At 34.7% G+C, this 13,724-nt stretch overlaps 3 protein-coding genes across 4 annotated transcripts; 2 read left to right on the forward strand and 1 right to left on the reverse strand.

Moving 5' to 3' along the window:
• The first annotated feature begins 2,326 nt into the window (after positions 1–2,326).
• Positions 2,327–3,829, forward strand: LOC139883155 (stromal cell-derived factor 2-like protein). 2 transcript variants are annotated; one of them, XM_071867370.1, is made up of 6 exons: positions 2,327–2,452; positions 2,536–2,676; positions 2,901–3,041; positions 3,372–3,421; positions 3,511–3,640; positions 3,746–3,829. In XM_071867370.1, the coding sequence occupies exons 1-6, from the start codon at positions 2,327–2,329 to the stop codon at positions 3,827–3,829; spliced, it is 672 nt and encodes a 223-aa protein (XP_071723471.1). The 2 variants fall into 2 exon arrangements, with proteins under 2 accessions (XP_071723471.1, XP_071723472.1); XM_071867371.1 differs by having other exon boundaries at positions 2,327–2,446.
• A 574-nt stretch (positions 3,830–4,403) lies between these two features.
• Positions 4,404–6,343, reverse strand: LOC139883153 (U-box domain-containing protein 45). The gene is made up of 3 exons (XM_071867367.1): positions 6,184–6,343; positions 5,706–6,153; positions 4,404–5,343 (listed from the first exon to the last, which is right to left on the reverse strand). Exons 1-3 carry the CDS (start codon positions 6,341–6,343, stop codon positions 4,404–4,406), a joined length of 1,548 nt encoding a protein of 515 aa, XP_071723468.1.
• A 1,187-nt stretch (positions 6,344–7,530) lies between these two features.
• LOC139883157 (KIN17-like protein) lies at positions 7,531–8,718 on the forward strand. The gene has a single exon (XM_071867373.1). The coding sequence runs from the start codon at positions 7,531–7,533 to the stop codon at positions 8,716–8,718; it is 1,188 nt and encodes a 395-aa protein (XP_071723474.1).
• The last annotated feature ends 5,006 nt before the right edge of the window (positions 8,719–13,724 follow it).

A 13,724-nucleotide genomic window follows, 5' to 3' on the forward strand; every position in this document is an offset into this window, starting at 1 on the left:
GCATATTTTTTCTAATTATCATTTAAAAATTATTCATCATCAAATAATAATACACAATATTTATTTCCAACTTACTAATTAAAATATTATCTTATTTTATAGACAATAAGGTTAATGTAGTCTAATCTAATTGTTTCATTACATATTTTATTGTCAAATCAATATTTGACATGTGAATTATCATTAGCAAATTAAAATTTGGAATATTAATCTTTTCCTATTTTATTATTTAAAGATTGATCCCAGCTAAATTATGTTACATAGGTAATAAAAAAAAATTTATGTTACACAGTATTTTTTTTCAAACTTTAATATCATTATGTCAAACTATGAGTGAATGTATGTTGAGTCACCGCATGACGTGTATGCCACGTGGATGTGATTGGGACGATTTAACGGAATTTTGATGACACGTCAATAATTTTTTGATAATAAATACGAATTTGTTAGAAATTTAACGGATCATGTTCTCACTCGATAAGAAAAACTCACGAGATATCAACTGATTAGCTAAAGTAAATTTGAATTAAAAAAAAGAAAAAAAACAATTATCTTACTTAGCAACATTAATACATGACCACCTCCAATAAAAGACATCAAACTCCCAACCAACTCATACACAAAGCTTCACGTCCGCTAATGTCAAAGATATGGTTTCTCCGAGTGGCTCAGTGCTAGTTTCTAAATTAATCAATTTACGAGCAATATTTAGGAATAGGGGTAGGCAGGCACTAGCTGGTAATGGTATATATGTAAACTAGAGTAGTACTACTACTAGTATAGTACAGTTTTCTCAAACATGCTATAGGATTGTGAGGTTTTTAAGTAATATAGGAGTACTAATTACTAATAGGTTGAAATCACATTTTCATCACGTTGCGCTAAACAATTGTATAAAACTTCATCACTATTTTTATGATTATGATTGGCAATAGACTTCAACGAGAGATGCAATCGATCCTATCCATCAATTTGGATGTAAACAATCCTCTCGAAAAGTAAAATCAAAATTATAAAAGTGAGGATTGAGAAATTTGAAATTGAAAATAAGATTCCTATGAAAAGGAAAAAAAAAAAAATTCCCCTCAAGAAATTCTTGCACAACCAAAAGGGCATCACCATTGCAAACGAAACAATAGTGATGCCAACTGAGATTACTAGCTTCACATTAGTATGCATTAATAGAAAAACTACTCCGTATTCACATATCCATGAAAATTGCATACTTTGATTATATTCAAAGAAAATGTATAAACTCATTCCGATTTAAAAATCTACTTAGAGTTGTGGTAAAAGGAAAATCAAACCGAATCGAAACTATAATTATTTTTGACAGGAAATGAAAATTTCATTCATAATAGAGTGCTTACAACTTAATAATAGAGTTGGACATATCAAATATTTAACTAGATAGGTGATATAAATAGTAACAATTATGTAATGAAGTTATCTAATTGAGGACTTACATTCTTTGCGGTTATATAATACGACTACCTAACAACAAATATTTTCTCGTAACGTCAGAATATTATGATATTAAGGATCATGTATTCGACCAAATTTTTGATACCTTTGATGTTGAATAATAAACGAGATTGAAACAATTTCATGATATTCATGCCAGATCGAACTTTAAATTGCGGCACAGACTTCTTTATTCAAAAAATTTGTACCACTGGAAAAAAAGACGTAACCTCGAATTCCAAACATTATAAAAATGAATCGTTTGCCTCAAATGAAGAATATATCTACATTAAAGTCCGACTAAATTGAAGGATGGAAAATGAGCATTATAACACCCTTGAACAACCAACACTTTGATTTTTTTTTTTTAACAATATGATTCTTCAAAAGACATAATATGATATGAAATAGTAATTAATTAGGCATAATGTGAGTATTTTTCTTGAAAATCACACTTTGGACTCAAAGTCCACGTTTAAAATATCCAACAGAAAACTCCACGTCACCAAAAATCGACGTGTTCGTACCTTATTGGGCAATTAAGTGTCATCGTGATAGACACAGAGTTCTCTTCTTCCTTTGATCTCCGTCTGAAACACAATGCAGAACTATTAATTAAACTCCAAACACAGACTTTGCAAAAAGCCGAAAAATCTACGACGCCATATTCCATTCATCGTCGTCGTGAGATCTGGATAGTAAAATTTCCGATCGAGCAGTGGCGAGGCCTCAAGGTCTGACTCGTCGAAAGCATTCGTCTTCTCCATCTTTAACTCCGACGAGAATCGTCCCCAGAGATTCCTCTAGAGCTTCGGATTCACCGTTTTGGTTAAGTAATTGGTTCATTTCATTTCTCTTCATCATGTCGTCGGGATTCTTCGGCATCGCTATTTACGTCTTCCTCTTCATGGGCGGAGGTTTCGATTTCAACGCTTTCAGTTCCTCTCCGAAAACTGCCTCCGCCGCTTCCTCCGAACTATCTGTCCAGGTCAGAATATTTACATTTCCTGTCATTGTTTCTGAAATTAGTTTGTGCATTTTGTAGATGCTGATTTCTTTGTGATCAAACAGGTTACCTATGGGAGTGTGCTTAAACTGATGCACGAGAAGACGAAGTTCAGGCTGCATTCGCACGACGTGCCGTATGGCTCTGGCAGCGGGCAACAATCGGTTACTGGATATCCTAATGTTGATGATGCCAATAGTTATTGGGTAAACTAATGCCTCTGTTTAGCTGATATATGGTTCGATCTTCATTGATTGGAACTGCATTGCAATGTGCCTAGTAACGTTGTGAAAATTGATTTTGTTTTCGTAGTCACATGTCGTGAAAATCGATGTATATGGTGGCTGGAATTTGATTAAGTTGTGAAAATGCGGCTGCTTTTGATGTGTTCATGTCTTTGTAATGCATTTCTGATTGGTTTTCTTTGCAGATTGTGCGGCCTACAGTTGATTCATCTGAAAAGCAAGGGGACCCGATCAAAAGCGGCTCACTTATCCGATTGCAACACATGAAAACAAGAAAATGGTTGCACAGTCACTTGCATGCTTCTCCTATATCTGGCAATTTAGAGGTTAGTCTATATTGTTTCTTTCTTATTCCATGAACGATCTCTTTAGAACCTGCTTTTAAGTAACGATGTTAGTGTACAGTTCTCATTTATTTTGGCCAGCAATTGCAATAGACGTTGATTAATTCATTAGAAGTTACCGGAAACTCCAGATCAGTTGTTAGTCAGCATCAATAGATTTGCTAGTGGAAGTAATGCTTATCTAGTTGCCTGAAAATATTGAATACTCATATAATTAAATTGTTCTATCTATGTATTTAGTAGCTCGAAATCTGGTAAATGTTACATCCACATATTTCACTGATGCAAACTCTATTGCTCTCATATATCCAGGTTAGCTGCTTTGGAGGTGAACAAGAGTCCGATACAGGAGATTACTGGAGGTAATTAAAACTCATGTCAACTTCATACATTGCATATTTCTCGTCTCTTATTAGACTGTTACCTCATCATCGAGCCATTCTTTTGTTAGGCTCATGATTGAAGGAAGTGAAATAACTTGGAAGCAAGATCAAAAAATTCGGCTTCAGCATGTTGATACTGGAGGCTACCTTCACAGTCACAACAAGAAATACCAAAGAATTGCTGGTGGACAACAGGAGGTATGAAAAAAAGGAACGATATTTTACCAATTTATATGCAACATTCGAGTCGATCGTGTTTGACTCTCTTCTTCCAGCCATTCATTGTACAATTGGATTTTGCAGGTTTGTGGTGTTAAAGAGAAAAACAAAGACAACATTTGGCTTGCCGCGGAAGGTGTCTACCTCCCTGTTAGAGAAAGCAAGTAGGATATAGTCATTTTTATGAATTTCATTAGTTTGTCTAAATTTGTTTTTGGAATATTTAAACCCTGCTCTCTCGCGGAAGCTATACAGGTCAATTCTTCGTTCAAACAAAGAAAGAAAATGTAACCAGAGAACAAATATATGCATTCACTTGTTTTTCAAGGCACTCTAATCATACCTGATATAGATGTTCGACATAAGAAAGTTGTACTATAGTTACCATATGGTATGAAAGTGACACTGCTTATAATAGGGATACCCATAATGAAAATCTTTCTTATTTGCCACATCTACCCCTCGGAATTTCAAAATTTGCATGTCATGCCATTGACTGGACAGGCAAGCTCGCTCTGACAACAGTTCTGGTCCGGCGGTCCCCTTCTGCGGCATCTACCTCAACTTAAATTCATACCAAACACCAGATGATGACGTGTCTTAGATTGCATCAAAAAATTCATTACTTCAAACATCCGAAAACAGTTTCTAGTAAGATATTTTATATACACAACATTACAATGGCGATTCCTCCATAATAGTAGTTTCGCAAAAGACAAGAGTCGATCTTTATGACTTTATCTCAAAATGGTAAGCTTTTTGAAGTTGAAAGTGTGGTGAGAGACTTGAAATGTTCTGAAGGAACAAAATCTTGCGGCAAATTTGCTCTCTTTACGATCCTCTCCATGTTATCGTGCAAACTTTGTTGGACTAATCGTTTCACTGCTTTATTCTCATCGCTTATATTCATGTCGTCATCGCCCATCCATTCCTTCATCTCACTCGGATTTGTCGATGATGAAGATCCGTAAATTGGAGCAGACCCGACTACATTCCTACTATTCCCACTGAAATTCTCGGAGATTTCCTTTCCTTTATCGACACTAAAACAATCTAGGATCCTTGAAGCTCTCTTTTGTGCCAAAGGGGTACCGATTAAGGTCAATTCAAGTAACGACGATACGATTCCAGCCTCCATCATGGCTTGTCGATCTCCATATGCTTTGTGGGCCATCACCATCAGAATGTAAGATGCCTTTTCTTGGCAACTAGGTGAGTCCATCCAATTCAACACGTCGACCAAAATAGGGAAAACATCAGGCACGAAGCTAATTGATTTCCGACCTTCTGGTGTAGAGACGATATTGCTCAACAGCGAGAGGATTCTCTCACTCGATTCCATGTCGTCTCCGAGTACACTTAATAGTGACGGGATCAATTCAGTCCTCTCGAGAATGAAAGACACGTTTGGTGGGAATATGGAAAGATTGTACAGTGCACGGAGTGCATCTTGTTTTGATTGTCTGCTACAATTGGAGTCGATAAGGGTATTGGCCAGTAAATGAATTGCACCAGAAGACCCGATTATCGGTTTGTTCGCGTCTAGTGCACTCAAACCAAGGAAATTTGCTACTATTGCTTCAGAAACAGATTGATTTGGATTCTGACTTATGGGATCGTGAGATTCAATTATTTTCAGCATCTTGTGAATAGCCCCGGCTTCAACAATGGCAGCTTTGTTACTGCACAACAATAGGAAGATTAATTATCAACTCTAAACACTAATCAAATCAATGTATAGGAATTGGAAAATGACTTGTCTGAGTAAATAAACAGCATTGAAGAAAAACAGAACGAAAACGACACAACATTTTACACTGTTAAAAACAGAACCCCACATCCTGCATACTCGAATAAAACACAACTGAATAATCAAATTTCACAGGAAAATCAATAATTTCCCGAGAAAATGGCAAACACAGGAAATGACAAAGATCAAAACATTTTAATTTTTTCAAGATTAAGCAAAGCATACCCAATTACCACAATTAAAGATTCAAAATTTTCCAATGGCAATCATAAAGAAGAATTTTTTTAGACTCACACGACATTGGCAATCCCGAGATTAAGCAAAGCATAGAGAGAGGCGATGTGGGCATTTTCATTTTGGGAATCCAACATCCCGACAAGTGGAGGTATGGCTCCAAGCATAGCTAGAGTAGTTCTGGCTTTTGAATCTTCTCTAGTAAGTAACCTCAATTCACTAGCCGCTTTAGTTTTCCTCTTAATCAACAGTTCTTCACCACCGTCGTCATCGCCGCCGCATTGCAGGATTTTGACTACCCTTTTGAGCTCTTCCAAGGACTGAACTTTCTTCTTCGTCTCTGCTTCACTCTCTGCCTCTGCTATGTTCAGCAGATCCAGCAACTTATCTGCCTTGTTTTCATCGTCATTCAAAATCGCCCTCACGCTCGTTTTAGTACTAGTCCCGGCGGCAGAGACGGCGGAGGAAGAGGTGGAGGTGGAGGTGGGGTAATCTTCTTCTTCTTCGTCTGTTCTGGGTTGGTCTGTACCATCGTGGCGGTGGCGATAGCGAGAGCTGGCACCGCAACTGACGGCGTCGAAGATTATCCGACGGAAGGTAGCTCCGGAGAATGCACGTGTCCATAGCTTGGAGGTCACGTGGCGGCGGTCGAGGATAAGAGATCTGACGTCGTTTCGTTGTTGACACTCTGCCACCATTTCGATTATTCTGTTAAGTGACGGGTTTGCAACAAAAATATGTAAACTTTTTTAGGATTTAGGAAGTGTAGAAAGGAATGAGTTTAGTACTTGGGAAGTGTTTGACCATTAAACCAACCAAACACATCCTTTGCTTGGGAATGTCAAAAGTTTTCGAGAGAGACAGAGAAGTATGGTCCATACCTTTCTTTTATGCATTGGGAAATGTGTAGCATATTAAAAAAATCAAAGGGTGGAAATTAACAAAATTAAAGAATAAGGACCCGTTCATGCTATAATATTTGTAGTTTATTTCTTATAATTTGCGAAATAATAAATTTGAGGTCCCAATTATAGAAAATAGTAATCGTTGGGGACGAATCTGCTCCATTCTCCCTACACTACCCGACCTGGCCTAGTTCCACTGTTCCACGGGCTTTCAGGTCCTTTGTAATTGAGCTTATTGCAACAAGCCCAACTAACTGAACACAACATTACTGAACATTAATCAGGCCTAATGGACATGACTTTTGGACTTAGAGGATCGTATAAAAGGTTATTGAAAAACCTTAAGGACTAATATCCAGAACTATTGCAACTACGTTTGTCTGAAAATAATCGAGGCTCCCAATTCTGATTAAATCGCTCCGTGCCGCTCGCTCTCTTTCTGAAATTATCGATATCGCCGACGAGGAGGATACACACCGTCTACTAGAAAGGTTAGTCTCTGAAGCTTTATTGCTGAATTAGGGTTCTTTCTTTTCGATTGATTTTCCAACCAAAAACGAAAACAGAAAGTAGTAGATATGGTAAAGTAAATTGTTATTATACGAATGGCACCACATCCTTGTATAATCCAATTCCCATCTTCTTCTTCTTCTTCTTTGCAAAGTCAATGATCAGTATCTCTGTATATGCTCCATGATTCAATAACCTATATATCCCCTCGCGTTAATAATGAAGGAATACAGTTTTTTATTCGATATTGTGTGGTGGACTGGTGGTACAGAAATTTCATCTAGTTTAATCGATAAAAGAAGTAGCTGATGTTGGCTCAATTCTCTGAAATAGTAGTGAAAAACACTAATCATTGAAGATGAATTTTTGTTTCCTTCTAAATTCATTTGTCCTTCATTGAAATTTATTTATTCATTCGCTTTTACTTTTTTTCTTTCTCTATTCATAGATTTTGCGATTGATTTTTTCAGATGGGAAAGAACGATTTCCTGACGCCCAAAGCAATTGCAAACCGAATCAAAGCAAAAGGGCTGCAGAAGCTTCGATGGTACTGCCAGATGTGCCAAAAGCAATGTCGAGATGAGAACGGGTTCAAGTGCCATTGTATGAGCGAGAGCCACCAGCGTCAGATGCAAATCTTCGGCCAAAACCAGAATCGCATCGTCGACGGCTTCTCCCAAGAGTTTGAAGAGACGTTTTTGGACCTCATGAAGCGTAGCCACCGATTCAGCCGTATAGCTGCCACTGTCGTTTACAACGAATACATTAACGATAGGCATCATGTGCACATGAACTCTACTCAGTGGGCAACACTGACTGAGTTTGTCAAGCATTTAGGGAAAACTGGGAAATGCAAAGTTGATGAAACCCCTAAAGGGTGGTTTATCACTTACATTGATCGCGATTCGGAGACGATGTTTAAGGAGAGGTTGAAGAATAAGAGAGCTAGAGCTGATGTGGTTGAGGAAGAGAAACAGGAGAGGGAGATAAAGAAGCAGATTGAGAGAGCAGAGCAGTTTGCTGGCCCTTCTTCCATTGATGTGGAACAAGAGAATATATTGGCTAAGGAATTGAATTTGGAAGCTGGCGTTAAGGTTGGTTTCGCGCTTGGCTCGAAGAAAGAGAAGGAAAAGGAGAAAGGGGAAAGCTCTTCAAGAATGGTTTTTGATGATCAAGAAAGTGAAAAGGTTGAAAAAGTGAAATCTAGCGGGGATAGTAATAAGAATGTGAAAAGTAGCAAGTCGGCGATAGAGGAGTTGATGTTTGAAGAAGAGAGAAAGAAGGAGAAGATTAACAGAAAGGATTATTGGTTATGTGAAGGGATAGTGGTGAAGGTTATGAGCAAGGCATTGGCAGAAAAAGGTTATTATAAGCAAAAGGGTGTTGTGAAAAAGGTGATAGACAAGTATGTGGGCGAGATTGAGATGTTGGAGACTAAACACGTGTTGAGAGTTGATCAGGAAGAGTTAGAGACTGTAATTCCTCAAATTGGAGGCTTGGTGAAGATCGTGAATGGGGCGTATCGTGGGTCAAATGCTAGGTTGTTGGGTGTGAATACAGAGAAGTTTTGTGCAAAGCTGCAGATTGAGAAAGGGATCTATGATGGGAGAGTACTCAAGGCTGTTGAATATGAGGATATTTGCAAACTTTCTGTGTGAGTTTTGAGGAATTTCTAAGTTTTTTCTTTACCGTTGTTTTCGTATATCATGATGCTATGTTCTTGATATTCTGTATGAATGAAGGGAAAAAAATTTGTGTGATCTTCAGATTTACTGTTTACTGGAGTTGTGGATGTTTCTGTCGTAATCTCATTTTGTATTGGTCCTTCTTATAATATTTGATTGACAGCAAAAGTTATATGCTTGATATCAGAATTTAATAGATACAGTAGTAGTATGCAACAGAGTAGCAACCATTTTACAATGTCACATCTTCATGAATCAGACAGGTGCTAAAGCTAAAGATAACAAAGTAACAGTATTAACAAACAGAACTAATCAACTGTATTATTATATATTTATCGAGCTGTCCTAGAACTCCTTCTCATAGATTTCGCCCATTTAAAGGAAACATTCATCTCCCCATTGCTTTTATAATAGTAGTCTGTATGCTTTCTTTGGCGCAGTCTCCATTTGTTATCGACAGTATTTGCTTTTGAATCGTCTCTATCAGGTTTCCTCAAGTTACTCGGCGCGAAGCTGAGTAGAATCTCGGCAGCAGCACTTTCAAATGTAAGCTCCAATTTAGAGCTGGAGATGGAAGGACTTGAGTCGATCCCACACCTATCAGCCACATTGACGTTATGGGAACTGATTTCAGGATCAAGTTTTGCTTGGGTTGAGAAAGTATCACTTGGTTTTGGCTCGCATTTAAGAGCCATCCCTTGATCTTGCTCCACTATATTTCCAAGAGGGGTCAATATTGACGAGTCCTGGAATTACATGAGAAATAGTTTATCATTACAGTACAATTCTAGAGCATAAAAATTGAACAGTCCGGCCGATATCCACCGCCAATTGATCGAACCGGATCGATTTTACACGAGGAAATGTACGAAAAACCGAGTGTCCATTAAAATCGAACTGGTTCAATTTACCTGTCGGTTTCAGTTTGCACAACGTGAAATGGAATGTAGTCAACTTAGTCAGTTTGGGCCAAAAACACTAACCGAATTGATCCTTTTTGTGACACAAAACAGAGTTTTTAGAGTTTAGATTTGTACCTGATAGGCTATATTCTCTTTGTTGCAGCTATCACTCGTATTGTTTGAATCCGAATGGAAATTCTCAGCCATCTGAAGATCTTCTGAAGCCTTATTATAGTCTGTTGCAGTTAACCTTTGCTTCAAACAACGAGAATCCATGCCAATGGCAACTTCTGGGTTGTTGCTTCCAAAAGAAGAAATCTCATTTGCCGAGACAGCTGAATTAGCATCTACCAATCCGGAACTAATCGAGCCGTCTACAATAATCTCGGACTCCTCCTCTTGCATACAATATTCTTCTGGGAGTTTTTCAAGATCAAAATTTCTCATTTCCTTATTAGATATTCGAAACGGACCAAGCGTGAGAGCCAACAAGTCTTCCCCAATTTGTTTCTTTAGCTCTTGCATTGCTGATGTCTGAATTCCGTACAACTTGTGTAGAGCCTCAACCTATTTCAAGTCATGAAATGCACTAAATTAGCATGTATTTATGTTTTATTTATTATTAATGATAATAATATGAACTAAATTATGATAACTTGTTCTGTTTGCCTCTTAGAATTAATATTAAATTACATCTCACATAAAATACAAGGCAATCACACCTAAGTAAGTTTAGGATAACATTGGAGCATTCAGACTAATTTCGTCAACACTACTAAGTTATCACAATCCTCCAGGAAAGGAAATACTCCCTCTGTCCAAAATAGATGCAAATTTTTCAATACATTTGCATCTATTTTGGGACGGAGGTAGTATAAGTTACCTGTTCCTTGAACAATGCTTCATGTTGCATCATTGTGATTCGAATTCTATCCATGGCTCTCTTTTGAAGTTATTAATAATCCTCCTCAATATGGGTTGACCTGTAAAAGAATAAAAAATCAAATCAAAAAAGAATAAAAAATCAAAATAGTTTCTCGTTGCTAGTTAATTTTCTCAGGAACCAAACAGAAAACTCAGGATTTGGATTGATTGGATTTGGATATGGTTTGTACCTAAAAACGGGCAGTGTCAGATCTAAGCCTCATGTTGTGGAGATATTTATTTTGTACGAGAGAGACAAGGAGAGATATCTGGAGATCGATTTTAACTATCATGATGACATAGTGAGTGTGGAATAGCTTCTCTGGGATAAAGACAAGTCACCAAACGACACGTGGCGGACCTGTCGGATGCCGAATCTAAATATGGCTGTCATTTTTCATTTTTTGTCTTTTACCATGTCAGTGAAAATTATTATTATTTTTTTTTTGAGGTAGTGTCAGTAAAAATACAATCTATGAAGTCTTTCACTCTTTTGCATGGCATGTACTAGTAAAAAAAAGTTATTCTCCGAGATCAAATAATTCTTTCATTTTTTGAAGAGGGAGATATAATAATTCATTGCGAAAACGAAAATTTAATAAAAAATAAATTGAGAACCACATAAGTTACGAACTCAATCCCTCATTATTGTAGTTTCTCTTCTATATGGTATAGTATAGTCTTAATGCAATGAAATTTCATTCTCGGTGTTTTTGTTGTCGCGGGGACTAGATTGAATTTGATTGATTGCTAATTATAAAGATCAAAGCCTAACTGGATATATATATATATATAAATAATTAGACTTCAGTCCACTTCAAAACTTTATGTTACTATTTGGTAATTGTTATTTTCATTTCATCTCCAGAAAAAAAAAAAAAAAAAAAAAAAAAAAACCACCTAATTGTGGTTTAGTCTCGTTCTAGTAAGCAGGGTGCTCCATTTTTTTACATGCCAACTTTTGGAGGTAAACATACTTTATATATTTTGGAAATATTATTCTCGAGATTTTTAATCTTAATTAATTAAAAAAGAAATTTAATTAAGCACATACATATTTTCGAAAATGGTATACCCGAAACTTATTTAATTTTAGTCAATTAAATTAATTATCCTGAGTATACCATATCCGAAAAAGATAAATATGTTTATCTCACGCCAAAATTCTTATATCGTGTTTAACTTTTAGGGTCGATAGGGGACATTTATAATTTCTTGCTAGTAAGCATATCTAATTCCCTTCATATCACAAACTTAATAAATAATAGTGATAAACATAAACTTCAATAGAATTCTTTATATGTATAATTTGTAATATAAAAGAGGTCAAACTAGTTATCATAATTAATCAATCCATCATGCAAGTAGAAATAACAAGTCGTATTGTAAATCGTTAAGATAGCGAAGATAATAAAAAATAACAACTTCTTTATCATAAAATTAAATCTTGATATAAACTATCTTCACGATTTTAACGATTTACAAATAAAAACTTCCATTTATATAATTTCTAGAATATTCCAAAGACTCTCCAATCTCCATATAATCATCTTTAATCAAACAATGCTCGAAATATTCCATAACCCTAAAAAACAAAAGGCATTATATATACATTATATTCTTCACATGACTGGCTGAAATATTAAAAGACAAGAACTAGGATTGTATGCTTTCACTTCTTTATATTATATTTGGTGAACATATTTATGTGGTAGCTCGCTTGGATAATTAATTCATGTAGTTTGCATCTTGTCTTTCCTTCCTAAACCACATGGTGTGTATCCTGTATACATCTATGTACTATATGTATCGAATAAGATGAACAATGATTTTGAAGAAAATATATATCCATTATATGATATGATATATATATATATATCCTAAAATATACTATATGGAATTTTGCATTTACTATATTTCACCAAGAAGAGAGCTTTTTCTTATATTTTACCGTAGGATATCTTAATATATTTAAGAAATATAATAATGTACATGGCAATAATGAAAATTTAAATTAAAAAAATTATTTCATGAATTGTTCATTTTTTGTTTGTGGTATAATTGAAATTTTTTTGGTATAACTAAATGAATTATTCATAAACATTATGAGATTTACCAAACTATAAGTTTCTTGGTCTTAGGCTGCATTTTTATAAAATTAAGATGTCTGAATACAAATTTGAATATTAAAATATTATATATGAATCTGAATATTGGTCTATTAAGACTGTTTGTTTTTTTAAATATCTGAATACATCTTAATTGTATTTTTTTTAAAAAAAATTTTAGAAATTATTATTATATAAATAATAATAATAATTAGATAGTCAAAATATAAATTTATTTTACTGAGTATTAATATACTCATAAAATATAATATGTTGATTTTTAATTTGAAAAATTGAAAGAAAAAAATATGATTACTATTAGTGTTTGAATAAAAATATACCTTACAAAAATAAAGTATAATGTAAGTCAAGAAAAAGAAAAAGAGAGAAAAATGCAGCAGTAATAGTGGTTTGAAACTATGTAATATTATTATTGTATATGAAATACAAAGTAAATTAAATATATATATTTTAATTAAAAAAGTTGAAAGAGAATAATATTATTACTACGTGTTACCGTATAAATAAAAGAGACAAAATAAAAATATATGAAAAAAATGAAAATAAAAGATTCGACTCAAAATGTTCCATTTGGCATGTTGGATGCAGTGTCAAAACACTCTAGGGCATCTCTCATTAGCATCTGAGTGGAATTAAGCGATATATTTATTTGTTTAGAAGTATTAAAAACAATTAAATATTTAATTTTTTAAAAAAATAAATATTTTTAATGATTAAAATCTAAATTATTCAAATTAAAAATTTCATTAAAAATTATTAAATCCAAACAAATACACTCTTAATTTAAATTCTAGAAAATAATTTTTTTTGAAGTGAGAAAATAAATTAGTTGACATTTGTAATAGTATAAATCTAAAATTAGTTGGTGACATTTGAAAACCAAAAAGACGTGCAAACGACGACGTTGTGGACCTGGTCATTGCTCAGCAGCGCCATCACTTTCCTACTAATTATTTTTAATTAATTTAATTTAATTAATTAATTAATCACTCACTAATCACTATCCTGCTTTTTTTCTTCTCAA

This window comes from Rutidosis leptorrhynchoides, unplaced genomic scaffold (assembly GCF_046630445.1).
Source record: "Rutidosis leptorrhynchoides isolate AG116_Rl617_1_P2 unplaced genomic scaffold, CSIRO_AGI_Rlap_v1 contig361, whole genome shotgun sequence".
Taxonomy (NCBI): Eukaryota; Viridiplantae; Streptophyta; class Magnoliopsida; order Asterales; family Asteraceae; genus Rutidosis; species Rutidosis leptorrhynchoides.